This window comes from Drosophila teissieri, unplaced genomic scaffold, assembly GCF_016746235.2.
Source record: "Drosophila teissieri strain GT53w unplaced genomic scaffold, Prin_Dtei_1.1 Segkk18_quiver_pilon_scaf, whole genome shotgun sequence".
In the NCBI taxonomy this organism is placed as follows: domain Eukaryota; kingdom Metazoa; phylum Arthropoda; class Insecta; order Diptera; family Drosophilidae; genus Drosophila; species Drosophila teissieri.
In genome coordinates this window covers 317,503-339,499 of record NW_025224996.1, presented here as the reverse complement: position 1 = coordinate 339,499, position 21,997 = coordinate 317,503, and the positions used below count along the sequence as shown (strand labels likewise).

The 21,997-nt window shown below is 45.8% G+C and overlaps 4 protein-coding genes across 4 annotated transcripts; all 4 read left to right on the top strand.

Annotated features, from left to right (window-relative positions):
• Positions 1 to 757: 757 nt before the first annotated feature.
• On the top strand, positions 758 to 1,669 carry LOC122625624. Its single transcript, XM_043805715.1, has one exon. It carries the CDS (start codon positions 758 to 760, stop codon positions 1,667 to 1,669), a length of 912 nt encoding a protein of 303 aa, XP_043661650.1.
• Positions 1,670 to 7,910: 6,241 nt separating this feature from the next.
• LOC122625623 lies at positions 7,911 to 9,185 on the top strand. The gene is made up of 2 exons (XM_043805714.1): positions 7,911 to 8,607; positions 8,659 to 9,185. Exons 1-2 carry the CDS (start codon positions 7,911 to 7,913, stop codon positions 9,183 to 9,185), a joined length of 1,224 nt encoding a protein of 407 aa, XP_043661649.1.
• A 1,604-nt stretch (positions 9,186 to 10,789) lies between these two features.
• On the top strand, positions 10,790 to 12,458 carry LOC122625622. Its single transcript, XM_043805713.1, has 2 exons — positions 10,790 to 11,917; positions 12,366 to 12,458. Exons 1-2 carry the CDS (start codon positions 10,790 to 10,792, stop codon positions 12,456 to 12,458), a joined length of 1,221 nt encoding a protein of 406 aa, XP_043661648.1.
• Positions 12,459 to 12,941: 483 nt separating this feature from the next.
• On the top strand, positions 12,942 to 14,150 carry LOC122625621. The gene has a single exon (XM_043805712.1). The coding sequence runs from the start codon at positions 12,942 to 12,944 to the stop codon at positions 14,148 to 14,150; it is 1,209 nt and encodes a 402-aa protein (XP_043661647.1).
• The last annotated feature ends 7,847 nt before the right edge of the window (positions 14,151 to 21,997 follow it).

Genomic DNA, 21,997 nt, shown 5'->3' with positions numbered 1-21,997 from the left:
AGAACAAACAAGAACCACTCAATTTTTCTTCGGCCAAGCCTTTTCCGTTCCCTAGGATCTTGCCGTTTTTCTTTCTTGCCGGATGTTTTACAAATTTCGCCGGCTGAACACCAAAAAAAAGAAACAAACTAATTCTACTTATCCTACACTTAACTAAAATCAGGCAATTTTTGGCCTATGACTTTCTTTATAGTTTTATCCTTTCACATTCGGCCACCAATTTTCTCTTCCCTTCTTAGATCTTTTTTTGGCCTTTTCTCGGGCCTTAAATTACATCGCTTAGAAATGATTTTGAACTAGCAAAAAAAATGATTTTCGCCTCTGCTTTTTCGTTTCGCGGCGGCGACACCGGTGCGTTTAAAAGTGCCGGGCGGGACGGCTGCATGATCACTGAAGCGAAATTTGTTTCCGACTCCAGCTCCCGCATGGGGTCTCCAAATCTTAAACGCCACCAATCTGGCGCCAATTATTGCCCCTAGGAAAAAGAAAGATGTGCCCCAGAGAAAGTTGACATTTGGGCCTGTTGCTCTCCTCTGCCTTTCTTTAGAGCCACTTCTTTAGTTCGAACACCCACATCTAGATGGCGCCTATGAATATGCGGTTGTGGCGACACTGATATATTGGTAGCGTCACCTACAAAATACTAGATTTAAGCGATACGGTAACCCTGTACATTTAAGCGTAATTCTCTCGATACGACTTGATACGCGCGCATTGTGTGTGCCTTATTATAATAAAGCATTGTAATAAAAGATATATGTACGCAAACCCAGATTTCTCCGCTCAAATTCGAGAACTCCAACAACAGCTCGAGGCACTTCGGACAAACGTTCCTGCGAACAGAGATGAGACGCCGCGCACGCACACACGTGTTACCGTGCATTTGCCAAAATTCACACACAACGACCCGCACCTGTGGTTTGCTCAAGTGGAGCGATCATTCCGTTTGCACCACATTGTCGACGACACTGACAAGTTCGACTTGGTGACACTGCATTTGGAAGAAGATGTGGTTTTGGCTGTGGAGGATTTGGTCACTCGTCCACCGGCAGACAACAAGTACGCAGCAATCAAAACTCGCTTGCTGCAGAAGTTCGCTGAATCGCCCGAGTCAAAACTGCGACGACTACTTCAAGGAGGAGGTGCCACCGGATTAAAGCCTTCGGAAATCTTGGCAAATATGCGACGCTTGGCCCCGGATCCTGGCAGCGAAAACATCATTCACACCCTATTCCTGGCTGAGATGCCAGCCTCCATTCGTCCGCTGCTCACCGTATGGGATGAGTCGGACTTGGACAAGCTTGCGAAGATTGCAGACAAAATGCTCGAAGCCGTTAGCACGAACGCCTCGTTTGCCATCGGCACATCTTCAACTGCTGTTCCTCCAGCAAATCCGGCTATCTGCGCAGTTGCCCCTGCAGATCCATTGAAAGAACTTTCTGACAATTTACGTTCGCTCATGCAAGATGTCACGGCATTAAAAAAGGATGTCAAGCGCATCCAATCACGCAACCGATCACGCAGTTCATCTCGTGGCGCCAGACCAGCGGACAATTCCGGTCAACAGACTTCAGGAGCACAGGAAAATCTTTGTTTTTACCACAAGCGTTTTGGTGACAACGCAAATAAATGCCGACCACCCTGCGCACGCTCCACGTCGTTAAACTAGAGGAGCTGCCGCCTGACGCGCTGGTCAGGGGCAGCCAGGACAGCAGCAGCGATCCACCAGTTCAGTCAGCTGTTCCACGGGAGCAACGTTTGCACGTCACCGATCGTACCTCCAACATCAGATACCTCATCGATTCTGGATCTGTGGTTTCAGTTGTACCTCGCACGCTGGTTAAACAGAAAACCACCCAAGCCGATCTGACGCTATACGCAGCAAACCAGACCATCATTCACACCTATGGTAGATACAATACTAATCTGGACTTGGATCTCAGGCGCAATTTCACCTGGCCATTCATCATTGCGGACGTACACATACCTATAATTGGAGCAGACTTTTTAGCCGAATTCCAGCTTCTTATTGACCTCAAAAACAGATGCCATATTGACTCGGTCACAGGACTGTCAACAACCGCGTGCCTAGCACAGGCGAATCAAACATCCGTTTCCACTGTGCACAGAATTTCTAAATTTCGAGAGCTTCTGCAAGAGTTTGTGGAAGTCACTAAACCGTCATCGAAGCATACAAAGCAACATGATGTACAACTCCATATCGAAACATATGGGACCACCGTTTCTGACCGACTACGACGCTTATCTGGAGATAAACTTGCAACTGCGAAAAAGGAAATCAACTTTCTGATCGAGCAAGGCATATGTCGTCCCTCCAAAAGTCCTTGGTCCAGCCCACTCCACATGGTCACCAAAAAAGACGGTGGCTGGAGGGCATGCGGCGATTATCGTAAGCTCAACTCGATTACGATACCAGATCGCTATCCGATTGCACACATTCACGACTTCACCGAACAGCTACATGGTGGGAAAGTCTTCTCAACGCTTGTTTGGTAAAGGCGTACTACCAAATTCCCATGGCGGAAGAAGACATCCAGAAGACGGCCGTATGCACACCTTTTGGACTCATAGAATTCCAGTACATGCCTTTCGGGTTAAAAAATGCGACAAAGACGTTCCAGCGTTTTATGGACAATATTTTTCGCGGCATGGACTTCGTATATTGCTACATAGACGATATACTTATAACTTCGAAATCGATCGCCGAACACGAAGAACATCTTCGAGCAGTGTTATCAGTCCTGCAGAAACACGGGCTAAGCATCAATCTTAGCAAATGTCAACTAGCGCAAACGCAAGTTAATTTTCTCAGCTACACAATTAACGAACACGGCATCAAACCACCGTCCAGTCGCATCGATGCCATCCTCAATTATGCTCGTCCTGAAACTATCAGCCAACTAGGCCGTTTCTTAGGCGTTATAAACTACTATCGCAGATGCCTACCTCGATCTTCGCACACTCAGGCACCGCTGTCCGCGCTGCTAAGAAATGTAAAGAAGAACGACCAACGACAAATCATCTGCACTACAGAACTCATGTCAGCCTTCGAGAGTTGCAAGCAGAGCATAGCAGACGCAGCGCTCTTATCATTTCCTGCACCGAAATCTGAACTACAGCTGGTTTGTGACGCATCGGACCTCGCAATCGGAGCAGTTCTGGAACAACGCACTAGTCATGACTGGCAACCTCTAGGATTTTTCTCCAAGAAGCTCACCGACACTGAGAGAAATTATTCCACGTACGACCGAGAGCTACTTGCCATATACGAGGCAATCAAATATTTCAGACACCTCGTCGATGCACGCATTTTTGTGATAAAGACTGATCACAAGCCATTAGTTTACGCATTCAAACAGCGCCCTGAAAAAGCATCACCTCGACAGCTGCGGCATTTAAATTATATTTCGCAATTCTCGACGACCATCCTTCACATAAAAGGAACAGAAAATATAGTCGCAGACGCTTTTTCGAGGCTTTGCACTATCACGATGCCCACAGCGATCACCGCGGCGCAACTCGAGGAGGAGCAAGCCTCGGATTTTGAGTTGACACGCATCTTGCAAGGAACTACTTCCTTAAAGCTCAAGAAAGTTTGTTTCGGTGGAGCGCTGGCATGGGAGACAAAATCTACACCATTTGAGGACATCTTTGTTCATCAAAGGCCAGACAAACTTCTGTCTGATTTGACGGGCAGTTGCTTGTCCGCTGGGATGCGAAAGATTGTGGATATATGAGAAAGCCTGTTTGCGCAGTGATTGCGGTACAAAAGGGCGGAGATTTGGTGTGGATACGTCACAGTATATTGAACTTTCTCCACCGAAACAAACTTTCTTGAGCTTTAAGGAAGTAGTTCCTTGCAAGATGCGTGTCAACTCAAAATCCGAGGCTTGCTCCTCCTCGAGTTGCGCCGCGGTGATCGCTGTGGGCATCGTGATAGTGCAAAGCCTCGAACATGCGTCTGCGACTATATTTTCTGTTCCTTTTATGTGAAGGATGGTCGTCGAGAATTGCGAAATATAATTTAAATGCCGCAGCTGTCGAGGTGATGCTTTTTCAGGGCGCTGTTTGAATGCGTAAACCAATGGCTTGTGATCAGTCTTTATCACAAAAATGCGTGCATCGACGAGGTGTCTGAAATATTTGATTGACTCGTATATGGCAAGTAGCTCTCGGTCGTACGTGGAGTAATTTCTCTCAGTGTTGCTGAGCTTCTTGGAGAAAAATCCTAGAGGTTGCCAGTCATGACTAGTGCGTTGTTCCAGAACTGCTCCGATTGCGAGGTCCGATGCGTCATAAACCAGTTGTAGGTCAGATTTCGGTGCAGGAAATGATAAAAGCGCTGCGTCTGCTATGCTCTGCTTGCAACTCTCGAAGGCTGATATGAGTTCTGTAGTCCAGAGGATCTGTCGTTGGTCGTTCTTCTTTACATTTCTGAGCAGCTCGGACAGCGGTGCCTGAGTGTGCGACGATCGGGGTAGGCATCTGCGATAGTAGTTTATAACGCCCAAAAAACGGCCTAGTTGGCTGATAGTTTCCGGACGAGCATAATTGAGGATGGCATCGATGCGACTGGACGGTGGTTTGATGCCGTGTTCGTTAATCGTGTAGCTGAGAAAATTAACTTGCGTTTGCGCTAGTTGACATTTGCTGAGATTGATGCTTAGCCCGTGTTTCTGCAGGACTGATAACACTGCTCGAAGATGTTCTTCGTGTTCGGCGATCGATTTCGGAGTTATCAGTATATCGTCTATGTAGCAATATACGAAGTCCATGCCGCGAAACATATTGTCGATAAACGCTGAAACGTCTCAGTCGCATTCTTTAATCCGAAAGGCATGTACTGGAATTCTATGAGTCCAAAAGGGGTGCATACGGCCGTCTTCTGGATGTCTTCTTCCGCCATGGGAATTTGGTAGTACGCCTTTACCAAACAAGCGTTGAGAAGACTTTCCCACCATGTAGCTGTTCGGTGAAGTCGTGAATGTGTGCAATCGGATAGCGATCTGGTATCGTAATCGAGTTGAGCTTACGATAATCGCCGCATGCCCTCCAGCCACCGTCTTTTTTGGAGACCATGTGGAGTGGTCTGGACCAAGGACTTTTGGAGGGACTACATATGCCTTGCTCGATCAGAAAGTAGATTTCCTTTTTCGCAGTTGCAAGTTTATCTCCAGATAAGCGTCGTGGTCGGTCAGAAACGGTGGTCCCATATGTTTCGATATGGAGTTGTACATCATGTTGCTTTGTATGCTTCGATGACGGTTTAGTGACTTCCACAAACTCTTGCAGAAGCTCTCGAAATTTAGAAATTCTCTGCACAGTGGAAACGGATGTTTGATTCGCCTGTGCTAGGCACGCGGTTGTTGACAGTCCTGTGACCGATTTAATATGGTTTCATCTGTTTTTGAGGTCAATAAGAAGCTGGAATTCGGCTAAAAAGTCTGCTCCAATTATAGGTGTGTGTACGTCCGCAATGATGAATGGCCAGGTGAAATTGCGTCTGAGATCCAAGTCCAGATTAGTTATGTATCTACCATAGGTGTGAATGATGGTCTGGTTTGCTGCAGATCCAGAATCAATGAGGTATTTGATGTTGGAGGTACGATCGGTGACGTGCAAACGCTGTTCCCGTGGAACAACTGACTGAACTGATGGATCGCTGCTGCTGTCCTGGCTGCCGCTGACCAGCGCGTCAGGCGGCAGCTCCTCTAGTTTAACGACGTGGAGCGTGCGCAGGGTGGTCGGCATTTATTTGCGTTGTCACCAAAGCGCTTGTTGTAAAAACAAAGATTTTCCTGTGCTCCTGAAGTCTGTTGACCGGAATTGTCCGCTGGTCTGGCGCCACGAGATGAACTGCGTGATCGGTTGCTTGATTGGATGCGCTTGATATCCTTTTTCAATGCCGTGACATCTTGCATAAGCGAACGTAAATTGTCAGGAAGTTCTTTCAAAGGATCTGCAGGGGAAACTGCGCAGATAGCCGGATTTACTGGAGGAACAGCAGTTGAAGATGTGCCGATGGCAAACGAGGCGTTCGTGCTTTAAGCATTTTGTCTGCAATCTTTCGCCGTTTTTCGAAAGTCCTTTGAGGAGTGGGGTTGGATTCCTTCGAGTCGAACTGCTTGTCGTCCTTGACTAGGAAAACAGGCTTGAGGCGGTCGACTGAAACTGCTGAGTCCTTCCCGTCGATTCGTATGGTGAAAACTCGGTCGTTGTCGCGTTTGATGAATATGCGGTTATAGCGATGTTGATTTCGCCATTTACTTTGTTTGCGTATATCTTTTATTACAATGCTTTATTATTGTTTGGGAACGAGACACCCTGTATGCGCGAACAAGTCACCCTTTATCTTTGTTTACATTATCATTTGTCTGCAGCTTCAGCGGAGCTTATCAGCGGAATCAATGTAAGCATCGCACCGCTGTAATTGTCCGCGAGCTTGCCCAGTACTTTTCCCAACTTCTAACTCCCTTCTAACTGTAACTTGTTTACGTCTTATGCTAGTTTAATCGTATGGCGTGAGTACAGCCAAAGCTTAAGTCAGTCACATTTTTGATCTGCAAGCAAACGTACGCATCGGTGTCGAACTAATTAATATTAAGTGTCTGAAATTAACCAATAAATCAATCTAAACAGTAACACTGGCGGGTTTATTTATGAACATAATAAATTGGTCCTTCGAGCCGGATTACCGGAACTGCGTTTCTTTCAGGCATTTGATTTTGATTGTTGGCCATTTGGCAAACGGTGATCTATAGATTCCTACATCGTATAGAATCGTTCCCTTCTTTCGACCACCATGCGGAGTGTGATTCAACAACAGGGCTTCTGCAAAAGCCAAATTACTCGTGCGCATAATAATGCCTTAAAATTTGTTGATCATTCAGTGCAAACAATAGTTGTCCGCCTGGCGCAACTACAGGAAAATTATTTGCGGTTCGTACGGCTCTCGGAAGAGCTGTATGCATTTAAATCGGAAGCCGATTGGGAGAACCCTGACGAGGATTTTGACGCATATGAGGACAAACATTATGCTACACACGCTATTCTCAGCAATACTTTGGAGGAGTTGAGACGGGATGTCACCTCAAACAGTATTGATGCCACAGTTCAAGCCGCAGACACATCCCAGAGAAGTCATGTCGATTTTCAGTTCGAGCGAATTAAACTTCCGACTTTTTCTGGAAATTATGAGGACTGGAAACATTTTTCGGACATGTTTATTGGATCGATTGCTTCCAATTCGAGCCTGACGGATTGCCAACGATTTCAGTATTTAAAATCGTACCTTGCCGGAGACGCGCTTGCATTAGTTAAACATATTCCAGTTACTAATGACAACTATCGGGAAGCATGGGATCGGCTGGAACAGCGATATAACAAACAATCGCTAATTATTCGATCGTTCTTAAACAGTTTCATGAGCCTTCCGAGTGCTATAAATTCAAATATCGGCACAGTGCGGAAAATTGCCGATGGTGCAGACGAAGTTATTCGTGGTCTACGAGCTCTTAATTGCGAAGAGAGGGATCCCTGGCAAAATTTTCATTTTACTTTCAAAATTAGATAGAGAAACCTGCCAAGCCTGGGCTCAGTGCGCAGAATCCGAGGAAAAAGGTGTGACCATCAACCGATTCCTGAAATTTCTCACATCACGCTGCGATACGTTGGAGGCTTTTAACTTAACTCGATCAACCCAAGCTCGACGCGCAGCTACAACGCACCACGCAGACACGCATCCAAGACGGGAAGAGCCGAAGTGCACATCGTGCCAGCAGAATCACCAACTGTTTAAGTGTCCTCAATTCATCGCACTCGACATTGCATCTCGCCGAGACTTCCTCAAATCAAGAAAGCTCTGTTTCAATTGCCTCAGCCCGGTTCATATGGTGGGGCATACTTGTCGGATCTGCCGCCGCAAGCATCATACTTTGGTTCATGGCTCGTCGCAGCCAATTCAAAATGGCAACAACATTGACACAGCAAGTGTTGACAGCCGCGATCGACCAGCAGTCTCACATGCGGGATCTACAATTGGCCACAATCAACCGCTAGTTCGAGAAGGTCATCGCTTGGGAAGCGAGACTCCCGCGGAAAACAACTTTACGCATCATACTCTGGAGAATATTCCGGCGGCTGGTTCTCAGACTCTGTTGCCAACCATCCTTGCTGACGTCATCGACGCCTGGGAAAACACTACAACCTGCAGGCTGCTCCTGGACACTGGATCTACAATAACCTTGGCATCAGAATCATTTGTTCAGCGAATAGGCGTGCGTCGAACGCACGCACGGATTTCTATTCTCGGTCTCGCCGCCAACAGCGCGGGCGTTACCCGAGGACGCGCACATATCAAGCTGCGCTCTCGTCATTCGGGCCAAACTGTCGAATTGGTCTCGTTCATTCTCAACTCGCTGACGTCATCACTTCCTGCCCAAGTTATTGACACCTCATCCTCTACGTGGAGGCAAATCTGCGAGCTTCCTTTGGCAGACCCAACGTTCTGCACACCTGGAGCAATCGATGTCATTGTTGGATCGGATCAACTTTGGTCTCTATACACAGGAGTTCGGAAACACTTTGGTAACGACTTTCCTATCGCTCTCAATACTGTATTTGGTTGGATTCTTGCAGGCTCTTACTCTGCATTCGATGATCAACCTACTTCTGTGATTTCTCATCACGCGGACCTAGACACGATGGTTCGTTCATTCATGGAGATGGACAGCATTCAGCCTAACCAGGCTCTCCTGGACGCCAGCGATCCCACAGAGCGTCATTTTGCTGCCACACACAAGCGCTCGACGGACGGGGTGTACGTCGTCGAGTATCCCTTCAAGGAAAAGGCACCGCCTATTGATTCGACCTTGCCACAGGCCATCAATCGCTTCTTCTCGCTGGAACGCAAATTTCGTCGGTATCCAGAATTGAAGCAGCAGTACGAAGCTTTCCTGGACGACTACTTGCAACGTGGACATATGGAACAACTGACCTCGGCTCAGGTTGAGGAGTCCCCAGACACCTGCTATAATTTGCCGCACCACGCTGTCATCAAGCTGGACAGTCTGACTACCAAATGTCGTGTAGTTTTTGATAGATCAGGAAAGGACAGCTCTGGAGTATCGCTCAATGACAGACCACATATTGGTCCACCGATTTAACGCGATCTTCTTGGCGTTTGTCTACGCTTCCGGCAGCACCAATATGTTTTATGCGCAGATGTCGAAAAGATGTTTCGAGGCATTAAAATCTTTAAGCCACACACCAATTTTCAGCGCATTGTTTGGCGCAAGACTGAGAATGAACCTCTGCTTCATTTTCGCCTGCTGATGGTTACCTACGGATTGGCACCGTCACCATTTCTGGCTGTTCGTGTTCTAAAGCAAATTGCCGACGATCATGGCCATGAATACCCTGCAGCAGCTCACGCTCTTCTGCACGATGCCTATGTGGACGATATCCCTACAGGCGCCAACACATTCGAGGAGCTTATGGTTCTCAAGGACGAGCTTATAGCCCTCTTAGATAAGGGAAAATTCAAGCTACGCAAATGGAGTTCTAATAGTTGGCGTCTTCTGAAATCAATACCAGAGGAAGATAGATGTTTTGAACCTATCCAGCTCCTCAACAAATCAGCTGCGGATTCACCTGTCAAAGTTCTTGGTATCCAATGGAACCCTGGGAAGGACGTTCTGTATCTCAACCTAAAGAGATGCGATGCGACCATTTCTCCGACGAAAAGATAACTCTTGTCTCAGCTATCAAGAATCTATGATCCGCTTGGACTGGTAGCGCCGGTCACAGTTCTACTCAAGCTAATCTTCCAAGAAAGCTGGACAAGTGTCCTGCAGTGGGACGACCCCATTCCTGAAAGTCTATCTACGCGCTGGAGAGCCTTAGTAGAGGATTTGCCAGCACTTACGCAATGCCAAGTACCACGGTATATTGCGTCACCATTTCGAGATGTTCAACTACACGGATTCGCCGACGCATCCTCGCACGCCTACGGTGCGGTAGTTTACGCTCGAGTTGCAGTTGGATGCAGCTTTCAAGTAACTCTGGTTGCCGCCAAAACACGGGTGGCCCCGATCAAGCCCGTATCAATTCCATGTTTGGAGCTAAACGCTGCGTTACTTCTATCTCGATTGCTTTCTATTGTCAAAACATCACTAACAATTCCTCTTTTCAGCACGAGCTGCTGGACGGATTCAAAAATTGTGCTACACTGGCTTTCAGCTCCCCCTCGACGGTGGAACACCTACGTCTGCAACCGAACTTCTGAGATATTGAGCGACTTTCCCCGTAGCTGCTGGAACCATGTTCGCACAGAAGACAATCCTGCTGATTGTGCTTCCCGAGGACTTCATCCGTCAAAGCTTCTGGAGCATCGACTGTGGTGGAAAGGTCCGTCCTGGCTGGCCACACCCACCTCTGAGTGGCCACCTTCTACAAGCAAGTTCAGCGTATCTTCAAGTTTCGATGTCAACACCGAAGAACGAGCCATAAAGCCCACGACTCTACATAACTTTCCTGATGAAAGTATACACGAGTTACTCATCCACAAATTCTCAACCTGGACGCGTCTTATAAGGGTATCTAGCTACTGTCATCGCTTTATTCACACTCTTCGATCTCATCATAAGGAATTCCTTACGTCTGAAGAGTTGCTGGAAGAAGAGAATATGCGCAGCTAGAGAATCGACGCCAGCTTAACGCTAAATCGCATCTTATCCGGTTTTCTCCGTTTCTGGATGATTATGGAGTAATGCGAGTCGGTGGGAGAATCAAGCAATCTACACTCAACTACAACGCCAAGCACCCGATTCTGATACCTAAAGATACACCACTAGCTGGACTGCTGGTTCGACATTTTCATGTCTCCTATCTGCACACTGGAGTTGATGCAACGTTCACCAATCTTCGTCAGCCTTACTGGATTCTGGGAGCCCGCAATCTCGTCAGAAAGGCAGTCTTCCAATGCAAATCCTGTTTTCTTCAACGAAAGGGCACAAGCAACCAGATCATGGGAGAGCTGCCAATTCCACGAGTTCAAGCTAGCCGCTGCTTTCAACACACAGGGCTGGACTACGCTGAACCGATCGCAATCAAGGAATCAAAAGGAAGAACTCCACGCATCGGAAAGGCATGGTTTTCTATTTTCGTGTGCCTCACTACAAAGGCACTTCACATCGAGGTTGTTAGTGAGCTAACTACACAGGCTTTCATCGCAGCCTTTCAACGATTCATTGCCCGCCGAGCGAAGCCTACTGACCTGTATTCGGACAACGGAACTACATTTCATGGAGGCAAGCGAACTTTGGATGACATGAGACGTCTGGCCATTCAACAAGCCAAAGATGAGGAACTAGCAGGATTCTTTGCCAATGAAGGGATTTCTTGGCACTTTATACCCCCGTCTGCTCCCCATTTTGGAGGGATGTGGGAAGCTGGAGTTCGCTCAATTAAACTCCATATGAAACGGATACTTGGATCAAAGGCTTTAACGTTTGAGGAGCTCTCTACTGTCCTGACCCAAATTGAAGCTATCCTGAATTCACGCCCGCTGTGCCCAACTGGGGATAATTCTTTGGATCCACTGACGCCTGCTCATTTTTTGACTGGATCTCCGTATACTGCATTGCCTGAACCCTGTCGTCTGGATATGCAAGTCAATCGATTGGAGAGGTGGAATCAGCTGCAAGCCATGGTTCAAGGCTTTTGGAAAAGGTGGCATATGGAATACCTGACATCTCTTCATGAGCGGACAAAGTGGCATCTGGAAACCGAGAATCTGAAGATCGACACACTGGTAGTACTCAAGGAGCCCAATCTACCGCCCTCTAAATGGATTCTTGGCCGCATCACCGCAGTGCACGCAGGAATCGACGACAAGGTCCGAGTCGTTACAGTGAAGACTGCTCACGGATTATACAAACGCCCAATTGCCAAAATCGCTGTACTGCCTCTCTGCTGAACAACCGTTCAGGGGGGCCGGTATGTTTGGGAACGAGACACCCTGTATGTGCGAACAAGTCACCCTTTAGAGCCTTAGTAGAGGATTTGCCAGCACTTACGCAATGCCAAGTACCACGGTATATTGCGTCACCATTTCGAGATGTTCAACTACACGGATTCGCCGACGCATCCTCGCACGCCTACGGTGCGGTAGTTTACGCTCGAGTTGCAGTTGGATGCAGCTTTCAAGTAACTCTGGTTGCCGCCAAAACACGGGTGGCCCCGATCAAGCCCGTATCAATTCCATGTTTGGAGCTAAACGCTGCGTTACTTCTATCTCGATTGCTTTCTATTGTCAAAACATCACTAACAATTCCTCTTTTCAGCACGAGCTGCTGGACGGATTCAAAAATTGTGCTACACTGGCTTTCAGCTCCCCCTCGACGGTGGAACACCTACGTCTGCAACCGAACTTCTGAGATATTGAGCGACTTTCCCCGTAGCTGCTGGAACCATGTTCGCACAGAAGACAATCCTGCTGATTGTGCTTCCCGAGGACTTCATCCGTCAAAGCTTCTGGAGCATCGACTGTGGTGGAAAGGTCCGTCCTGGCTGGCCACACCCACCTCTGAGTGGCCACCTTCTACAAGCAAGTTCAGCGTATCTTCAAGTTTCGATGTCAACACCGAAGATCGAGCCATAAAGCCCACGACTCTACATAACTTTCCTGATGAAAGTATACACGAGTTACTCATCCACAAATTCTCAACCTGGACGCGTCTTATAAGGGTATCTAGCTACTGTCATCGCTTTATTCACACTCTTCGATCTCATCATAAGGAATTCCTTACGTCTGAAGAGTTGCTGGAAGAAGAGAATATGCGCAGCTAGAGAATCGACGCCAGCTTAACGCTAAATCGCATCTTATCCGGTTTTCTCCGTTTCTGGATGATTATGGAGTAATGCGAGTCGGTGGGAGAATCAAGCAATCTACACTCAACTACAACGCCAAGCACCCGATTCTGATACCTAAAGATACACCACTAGCTGGACTGCTGGTTCGACATTTTCATGTCTCCTATCTGCACACTGGAGTTGATGCAACGTTCACCAATCTTCGTCAGCCTTACTGGATTCTGGGAGCCCGCAATCTCGTCAGAAAGGCAGTCTTCCAATGCAAATCCTGTTTTCTTCAACGAAAGGGCACAAGCAACCAGATCATGGGAGAGCTGCCAATTCCACGAGTTCAAGCTAGCCGCTGCTTTCAACACACAGGGCTGGACTACGCTGAACCGATCGCAATCAAGGAATCAAAAGGAAGAACTCCACGCATCGGAAAGGCATGGTTTTCTATTTTCGTGTGCCTCACTACAAAGGCACTTCACATCGAGGTTGTTAGTGAGCTAACTACACAGGCTTTCATCGCAGCCTTTCAACGATTCATTGCCCGCCGAGCGAAGCCTACTGACCTGTATTCGGACAACGGAACTACATTTCATGGAGGCAAGCGAACTTTGGATGACATGAGACGTCTGGCCATTCAACAAGCCAAAGATGAGGAACTAGCAGGATTCTTTGCCAATGAAGGGATTTCTTGGCACTTTATACCCCCGTCTGCTCCCCATTTTGGAGGGATGTGGGAAGCTGGAGTTCGCTCAATTAAACTCCATATGAAACGGATACTTGGATCAAAGGCTTTAACGTTTGAGGAGCTCTCTACTGTCCTGACCCAAATTGAAGCTATCCTGAATTCACGCCCGCTGTGCCCAACTGGGGATAATTCTTTGGATCCACTGACGCCTGCTCATTTTTTGACTGGATCTCCGTATACTGCATTGCCTGAACCCTGTCGTCTGGATATGCAAGTCAATCGATTGGAGAGGTGGAATCAGCTGCAAGCCATGGTTCAAGGCTTTTGGAAAAGGTGGCATATGGAATACCTGACATCTCTTCATGAGCGGACAAAGTGGCATCTGGAAACCGAGAATCTGAAGATCGACACACTGGTAGTACTCAAGGAGCCCAATCTACCGCCCTCTAAATGGATTCTTGGCCGCATCACCGCAGTGCACGCAGGAATCGACGACAAGGTCCGAGTCGTTACAGTGAAGACTGCTCACGGATTATACAAACGCCCAATTGCCAAAATCGCTGTACTGCCTCTCTGCTGAACAACCGTTCAGGGGGGCCGGTATGTTTGGGAACGAGACACCCTGTATGTGCGAACAAGTCACCCTTTATCTTTGTTTACATTATCATTTGTCTGCAGCTTCAGCGGAGCTTATCAGCGGAATCAATGTAAGCATCGCACCGCTGTAATTGTCCGCGAGCTTGCCCAGTACTTTTCCAAACTTCTAACTCCCTTCTAACTGTAACTTGTTTACGTCTTATGCTAGTTTAATCGTATGGCGTGAGTACAGCCAAAGCTTAAGTCAGTCACATTTTTGATCTGCAAGCAAACGTACGCATCGGTGTCGAACTAATTAATATTAAGTGTCTGAAATTAACCAATAAATCAAACTAAACAGTAACACTGGCGGGTTTATTTATGAACAATTATAATAAGGCACACACAATGCGCGCGTGTCAAGTCGTATCGAGAGAATGACGCTTAAATGTATAGGAATACCGTATCTCTTAAATCTAGTATTCTTGTAGGTAACGCTACCAATAAATCAGTGTCGCCACAGTACTCCCCTTCCAGTGAATCCGTCACGATCCTTGGCTCGCAAATGTTACCTTACGCCGTTTTTCGTAAGTCCTTTGAGGAGTGGGGTTGGATTCCTTCGAGTCAAACTGCTTGTCGTCCTTGACTAGGAAAACAGGCTTGAGGCGGTCGACTGATACTGCTGAGTCCTTCCCGTCGATTCGTATGGTGAAAACTCGGTCGTTGTCGCGTTTGATGATTTCGTACAGTCCGGTGTAAGGAGGCTCCAGAGGTTGCTTTACAGCGTCTATGCGGAGAAATACATGGGTGCATTTGTCAATTCCCTTCAGTAGGAACATTTTTTCTTTAATATGGTGCGATGTGGGAGTTGGTCGAATTTTCTTTTTCTATGTTGGCGAAGAATTCGTTTGGCAGTCGAATTTGTACTCCGTATAACATTTCAGCTGCAGATGATTTTATGTCTTCTTTGAAGCAGGTACGAAGGCCAAGTAGCACAGTTGGTAATAGTTGAGGCCACGGCGTGCCACTGCTGCACATCAAGGACGATTTGAAGGATCTGTGCCACCTCTCTATAAGTCCGTTTGATTGCTGATGGTAGGCCGTAGTGTGAATATGCTTGCTTCCGATCAGGTTGGCTAGTTGTTTGAAAACTGCAGATTCAAACTGCGCGCCTTGATCAGTAGTGATTGTTTTGGGAGATCCAAAACGGGATATCCAGTGTGTCCAGAACGCCATGGCTATCGTGTCGGCCGTGATATTAGTGAGTGGTAGTGAGCTTTTGGCCATCGTGAGAAACGGTCAATCATGGTGAGGCAATAGCGGTAATTTTGTTGTAAAGGCATAACAACTATATCCAGGTGGACGTGGTCGAATCTTCCATTTGGCACAGCGATCTCCGGCTGAAGGTGATTGTGCTTGTGAATTTTGGAGCGCTGGCATGGGAGACAAAATCTACACCATTTGAGGACATCTTTGTTCATCGAAGGCCAGACAAACTTCTGTCTGATTTGACGGGCAGTTGCTTGTCCGCTGGGATGCGAAAGATTGTGGATATATGAGAAAGCCTGTTTGCGAAGTGATTGCGGTACAAAAGGACGGAGATTTGGTGTGGATACGTCACAGTATATTGAACTTTCTCCAGCGAAACAAACTTTCTTGAGCTTTAAGGAAGTAGTTCCTTGCAAGATGCGTGTCAACTCAAAATCCGAGGCTTGCTCCTCCCCGAAAAGCGTCAAAGCCTCGAAAAAGCGTCTGCGACTATATTGTCTGTTCCTTTTATGTGAAGGATGGTCGTCGAGAATTGCGAAATATAATTTAAATGCCGCAGCTGTCGAGGTGATGCTTTTTCAGGGCGCTGTTGGAATGCGTAAATCAATGGCTTGTGATCAGTCTTTATCACAAAAATGCGTGCATCGACGAGGTGTCTGAAATATTTGGCAAGTAGCTCTCGGTCGTACGTGGAGTAATTTCTCTCAGTGTTGCTGAGCTTCTTGGAGAAAAATCCTAGAGGTTGCCAGTCATGACTAGTGCGTTGTTCCAGAACTGCTCCGATTGCGAGGTCCGATGCGTCACAAACCAGTAGTAGGTCAGATTTCGGTGCAGGAAATGATAAAAGCGCTGCGTCTGCTATGCTCTGCTTGCAACTCTCGAAGGCTGATATGAGTTCTGTAGTCCAGATGATTTGTCGTTGGTCGTTCTTCTTTACATTTCTGAGCAGCTCGGACAGCGGTGCCTGAGTGTGCGACGATCGGGGTAGGCATCTGCGATAGTAGTTTATAACGCCCAAGAAACGGCCTAGTTGGCTGATAGTTTCAGGACGAGCATAATTGAGGATGGCATCGATGCGACTGGACGGTGGTTTGATGCCGTGTTCGTTAATCGTGTAGCTGAGAAAATTAACTTGCGTTTGCGCTAGTTGACATTTGCTCAGATTGATGCTTAGCCGTGTTTCTGCAGGACTGATAACACTGCTCGAAGATGTTCTTCGTGTTCGGCGATCGATTTCGAAGTTATCAGTATATCGTCTATGTAGCAATATACTGTAGTAGGATAGATACCCTTTAGGCCCCGCTCTTACTTATAAGCTAGCTTTAAGAGATAACAATGTACATACACCTAGCTCTCACGCATACAGACACGCATGAGAGAGCACACGTAAAACGAAGAAGCAAAGCGCGGCATTCAGTCGCTGGTTCTTGGAGAGTAAAGTCGATAATAAAGAAAAACTTAATTAAGCAAAGCGTCGCACCGGAGTTGGTTCAAGCGTTTACAACATCAGAAGTGGTCATTACTCACTATGCCTGACACCATATTAAATCAATTCTCGGTGCAACAACTAAAAAAATGGTTGGGAGCCCTTGGATGCCAAACTTCCGGCACTAAAGCGGAGTTGATAGGGCGTCTCCAAGCCATTTCTCCGGAAATACGTGGTGATCCACCGTCAAACAACGGATCAGCAACGGAAGCAACGGATGGAGCTGCATCGCAGCTAGCACAACGAGAGCTGCAAGAGGGAGACACACCAGCGACCCCGTTAAAAAGTCTGGATTTGGAGCAGTTATCGCTAGTGGATGCCGAAAAAGCCACCCTGCAGAAAATTCGTGACGAAATAAATGCAAACATGGCCGTGTTGCAGAGCATTTACACAGAAATCGACGAGGCGGGCAAGAACAAGTCCGTTCGTGCTGGCCAAGCCCATGACGTCATCGAAAATAACATTGAAAATGATGGCAATGTTAACATGTGCGCTAACAGCACCAAAGTGACCATCACTGCCGATAACATTATCGAGGGAGATACCAGTGTTGGAAAGGAGACCGCTAGCAGTGATAATCAACGCCAGAGTACAAATGTAAACAAACTCTTGGAATCGCCAGCAGCAGCGCTTGCCTTGGCAAAAGAGGTCACCATGGAGTACGACGGCAGCGTGTGTGTGCGTAATTGGGTCACACAGTTCCAGAACATCGGCAAGATCTACAATTTAGACGACGGCTGCTTGCATATGCTTCTAATTGCCAAGCTGAAAGGGAGTGCACAACGTTGGCTGCACGCAAACACCACGCGAATTCTGGAGTCAACCGATCAGCTGTGTAAGCAGTTAATTATGTCATTTGGGGTCAAAATGTCCAAAGGAGAATTGAGGAGCGCATTCCAAAAGCGGGAATGGCGTTCAGAGGAGAAATTTGCGGCTTATTTCGAGGACAAGATGATGCTGGCCAACGGCATCAACATCGATCTGGAGGAACTCCTGGAAAACATTATCGAGGGAATTCCGGCACCAGCGCTACGCAATCAGGCTCGCATACAGTGCTTTTCCGAACCGATGCAGGTTTTGAGAGCCTTCTCGGAAGTACGTCTGCCAAAGCACAAGCCTGATAATAGTTCGCCAAAACGCCTCTTTGAAGGAGGTCCAACTAAGAAGGATGTGCGTTGCGCCAACTGCAACTCAAAAGGACACTTCGCCAAGGAGTGCCTGAAGCCAAAGAGAGAGCCCGGATCCTGCTACGCTTGTGGAGCGTTCGGACACTTCGTCGGACAATGCCCGGAGCGCAAGAGCGCCAATATCAACAATTATGTAAGGCATGTTAAGATTTTTTTTCACATTAGCTATAAAACCCCACTAATTACAGAATGCCTCATAGACACCGGGAGTCCAATATCATTTGCAAAACTAAGCAGTATATCCAGTGAAGTCAATTTAGAGTCTGCTGCTGAAAACTATTTCGGGCTAAATAAAAGCCAACTAATAATACTCGGAAAAACCTTATGTTACATTACAAAAGAAAGAATAAAATGTTATTTTGATTTATACGTAGTTCCAGACGGGTCTATGAGTCATAATGTAATCCTTGGACGAAATTTTATGGAAGCTTGCCAGCTTAAACTGGATCCAGATACTTTGGGAAGGATTACGGTTAACCCATTAAATGAGGAAACAGTTAGTACCTTAGACAATGAGACAGTTAGCGAGACAGTTAGTAATACAGTTAGTGATACAGTTAGTAATACAGTTAGTGATACAGTTAGTAAAACAGTTAGTGAAACAGGTTATGGAACAGTTAGTATAGCAGATATCGAAACGAGTAGTAAAACAGTTAATCCTGTAGTTAGTAAAACACTGAACGAAACAGTTATTCCTTTAGGCAGCGTTACAACGGATTCCGCACTTAGTCAGAAATTTTATAATACAGTTATGCCCAGTTATGAAAAAGCAGTTAGAGAAATCTTTAGCATTGATTACGAAGAGGATGAGCAAATGAATTACATATGCGGCGCAGAAAATGACCGAGCCTTAAACTGTCAATTAAAAGAGATTATCAAAAGCATTAAAAGAGATTATCAAAAGCAACTACTTAGATGTTAGAAAGCCTACCGAACCTCTAGTCAGATGTGAAAAAAACTATGTTTAGAAACGTCAAAACCATTTAGCTGCGCACCAAGAAGACTTGCCTACTCAGAAAAGGAGAAATTACAAAAATTGTTAGATGAATATATGAAAAAAGGGATTATACGACCTAGTGAATCCGAATATGCTTCGCCAATAGTTTTAGTTAAAAAGAAAACGGGAGACATACGACTATGCATAGACTTTAGAAAACTAAACAAGATATTAATCAAGGACAATTATCCGATACCGCTTATCGATGACCTCTTAGACAAACTAGTTAAAAAGAAAATTTTTTCGAAACTTGATTTAAAAAACGGTTATTTTCATGTATTTGTTAATAAGGATTCGGTTAGGTCAATTCGAGTTTCTCAGAATGCCAATGGGGCTAAAAACTGCATCGGCAGTGTTTCAAAGATTTGTAAACAAAATTTTCGAGGATCTCATTGAGGACAACAAAGTAATTGTATACATGGACGACATCATGATCGCCAGCAAGGACACGGAGGAACACTTAAGAACCTTAAAGGAAGTGTTTCTCAGATTAGCTCAAAATAAATTAGAATTAAGAATGGATAAATGTGAGTTTCTTCAAACAAATATTAAGTATTTAGGATTCATTATAAACGGCGAAGGCATTAGGGCAGATGATAAAGGTATAGATGCCATACAACATTTTCCAATTCCAGACAAGATACAATCCGTTCAAAGTTTCCTAGGTTTATGTTCATACTTTCGTAGATTCATACAAGATTTTTCAACATTAACGAAACCGAAACACACCAGCGACCCCGTTAAAAAGTCTGGATTTGGAGCAGTTATCGCTAGTGGATGCCGAAAAAGCCACCCTGCAGAAAATTCGTGACGAAATAAATGCAAACATGGCCGTGTTGCAGAGCATTTACACAGAAATCGACGAGGCGGGCAAGAACAAGTCCGTTCGTGCTGGCCAAGCCCATGACGTCATCGAAAATAACATTGAAAATGATGGCAATGTTAACATGTGCGCTAACAGCACCAAAGTGACCATCACTGCCGATAACATTATCGAGGGAGATACCAGTGTTGGAAAGGAGACCGCTAGCAGTGATAATCAACGCCAGAGTACAAATGTAAACAAACTCTTGGAATCGCCAGCAGCAGCGCTTGCCTTGGCAAAAGAGGTCACCATGGAGTACGACGGCAGCGTGTGTGTGCGTAATTGGGTCACACAGTTCCAGAACATCGGCAAGATCTACAATTTAGACGACGGCTGCTTGCATATGCTTCTAATTGCCAAGCTGAAAGGGAGTGCACAACGTTGGCTGCACGCAAACACCACGCGAATTCTGGAGTCAACCGATCAGCTGTGTAAGCAGTTAATTATGTCATTTGGGGTCAAAATGTCCAAAGGAGAATTGAGGAGCGCATTCCAAAAGCGGGAATGGCGTTCAGAGGAGAAATTTGCGGCTTATTTCGAGGACAAGATGATGCTGGCCAACGGCATCAACATCGATCTGGAGGAACTCCTGGAAAACATTATCGAGGGAATTCCGGCACCAGCGCTACGCAATCAGGCTCGCATACAGTGCTTTTCCGAACCGATGCAGGTTTTGAGAGCCTTCTCGGAAGTACGTCTGCCAAAGCACAAGCCTGATAATAGTTCGCCAAAACGCCTCTTTGAAGGAGGTCCAACTAAGAAGGATGTGCGTTGCGCCAACTGCAACTCAAAAGGACACTTCGCCAAGGAGTGCCTGAAGCCAAAGAGAGAGCCCGGATCCTGCTACGCTTGTGGAGCGTTCGGACACTTCGTCGGACAATGCCCGGAGCGCAAGAGCGCCAATATCAACAATTATGTAAGGCATGTTAAGATTTTTTTTCACATTAGCTATAAAACCCCACTAATTACAGAATGCCTCATAGACACCGGGAGTCCAATATCATTTGCAAAACTAAGCAGTATATCCAGTGAAGTCAATTTAGAGTCTGCTGCTGAAAACTATTTCGGGCTAAATAAAAGCCAACTAATAATACTCGGAAAAACCTTATGTTACATTACAAAAGAAAGAATAAAATGTTATTTTGATTTATACGTAGTTCCAGACGGGTCTATGAGTCATAATGTAATCCTTGGACGAAATTTTATGGAAGCTTGCCAGCTTAAACTGGATCCAGATACTTTGGGAAGGATTACGGTTAACCCATTAAATGAGGAAACAGTTAGTACCTTAGACAATGAGACAGTTAGCGAGACAGTTAGTAATACAGTTAGTGATACAGTTAGTAATACAGTTAGTGATACAGTTAGTAAAACAGTTAGTGAAACAGGTTATGGAACAGTTAGTATAGCAGATATCGAAACGAGTAGTAAAACAGTTAATCCTGTAGTTAGTAAAACACTGAACGAAACAGTTATTCCTTTAGGCAGCGTTACAACGGATTCCGCACTTAGTCAGAAATTTTATAATACAGTTATGCCCAGTTATGAAAAAGCAGTTAGAGAAATCTTTAGCATTGATTACGAAGAGGATGAGCAAATGAATTACATATGCGGCGCAGAAAATGACCGAGCCTTAAACTGTCAATTAAAAGAGATTATCAAAAGCATTAAAAGAGATTATCAAAAGCAACTACTTAGATGTTAGAAAGCCTACCGAACCTCTAGTCAGATGTGAAAAAAACTATGTTTAGAAACGTCAAAACCATTTAGCTGCGCACCAAGAAGACTTGCCTACTCAGAAAAGGAGAAATTACAAAAATTGTTAGATGAATATATGAAAAAAGGGATTATACGACCTAGTGAATCCGAATATGCTTCGCCAATAGTTTTAGTTAAAAAGAAAACGGGAGACATACGACTATGCATAGACTTTAGAAAACTAAACAAGATATTAATCAAGGACAATTATCCGATACCGCTTATCGATGACCTCTTAGACAAACTAGTTAAAAAGAAAATTTTTTCGAAACTTGATTTAAAAAACGGT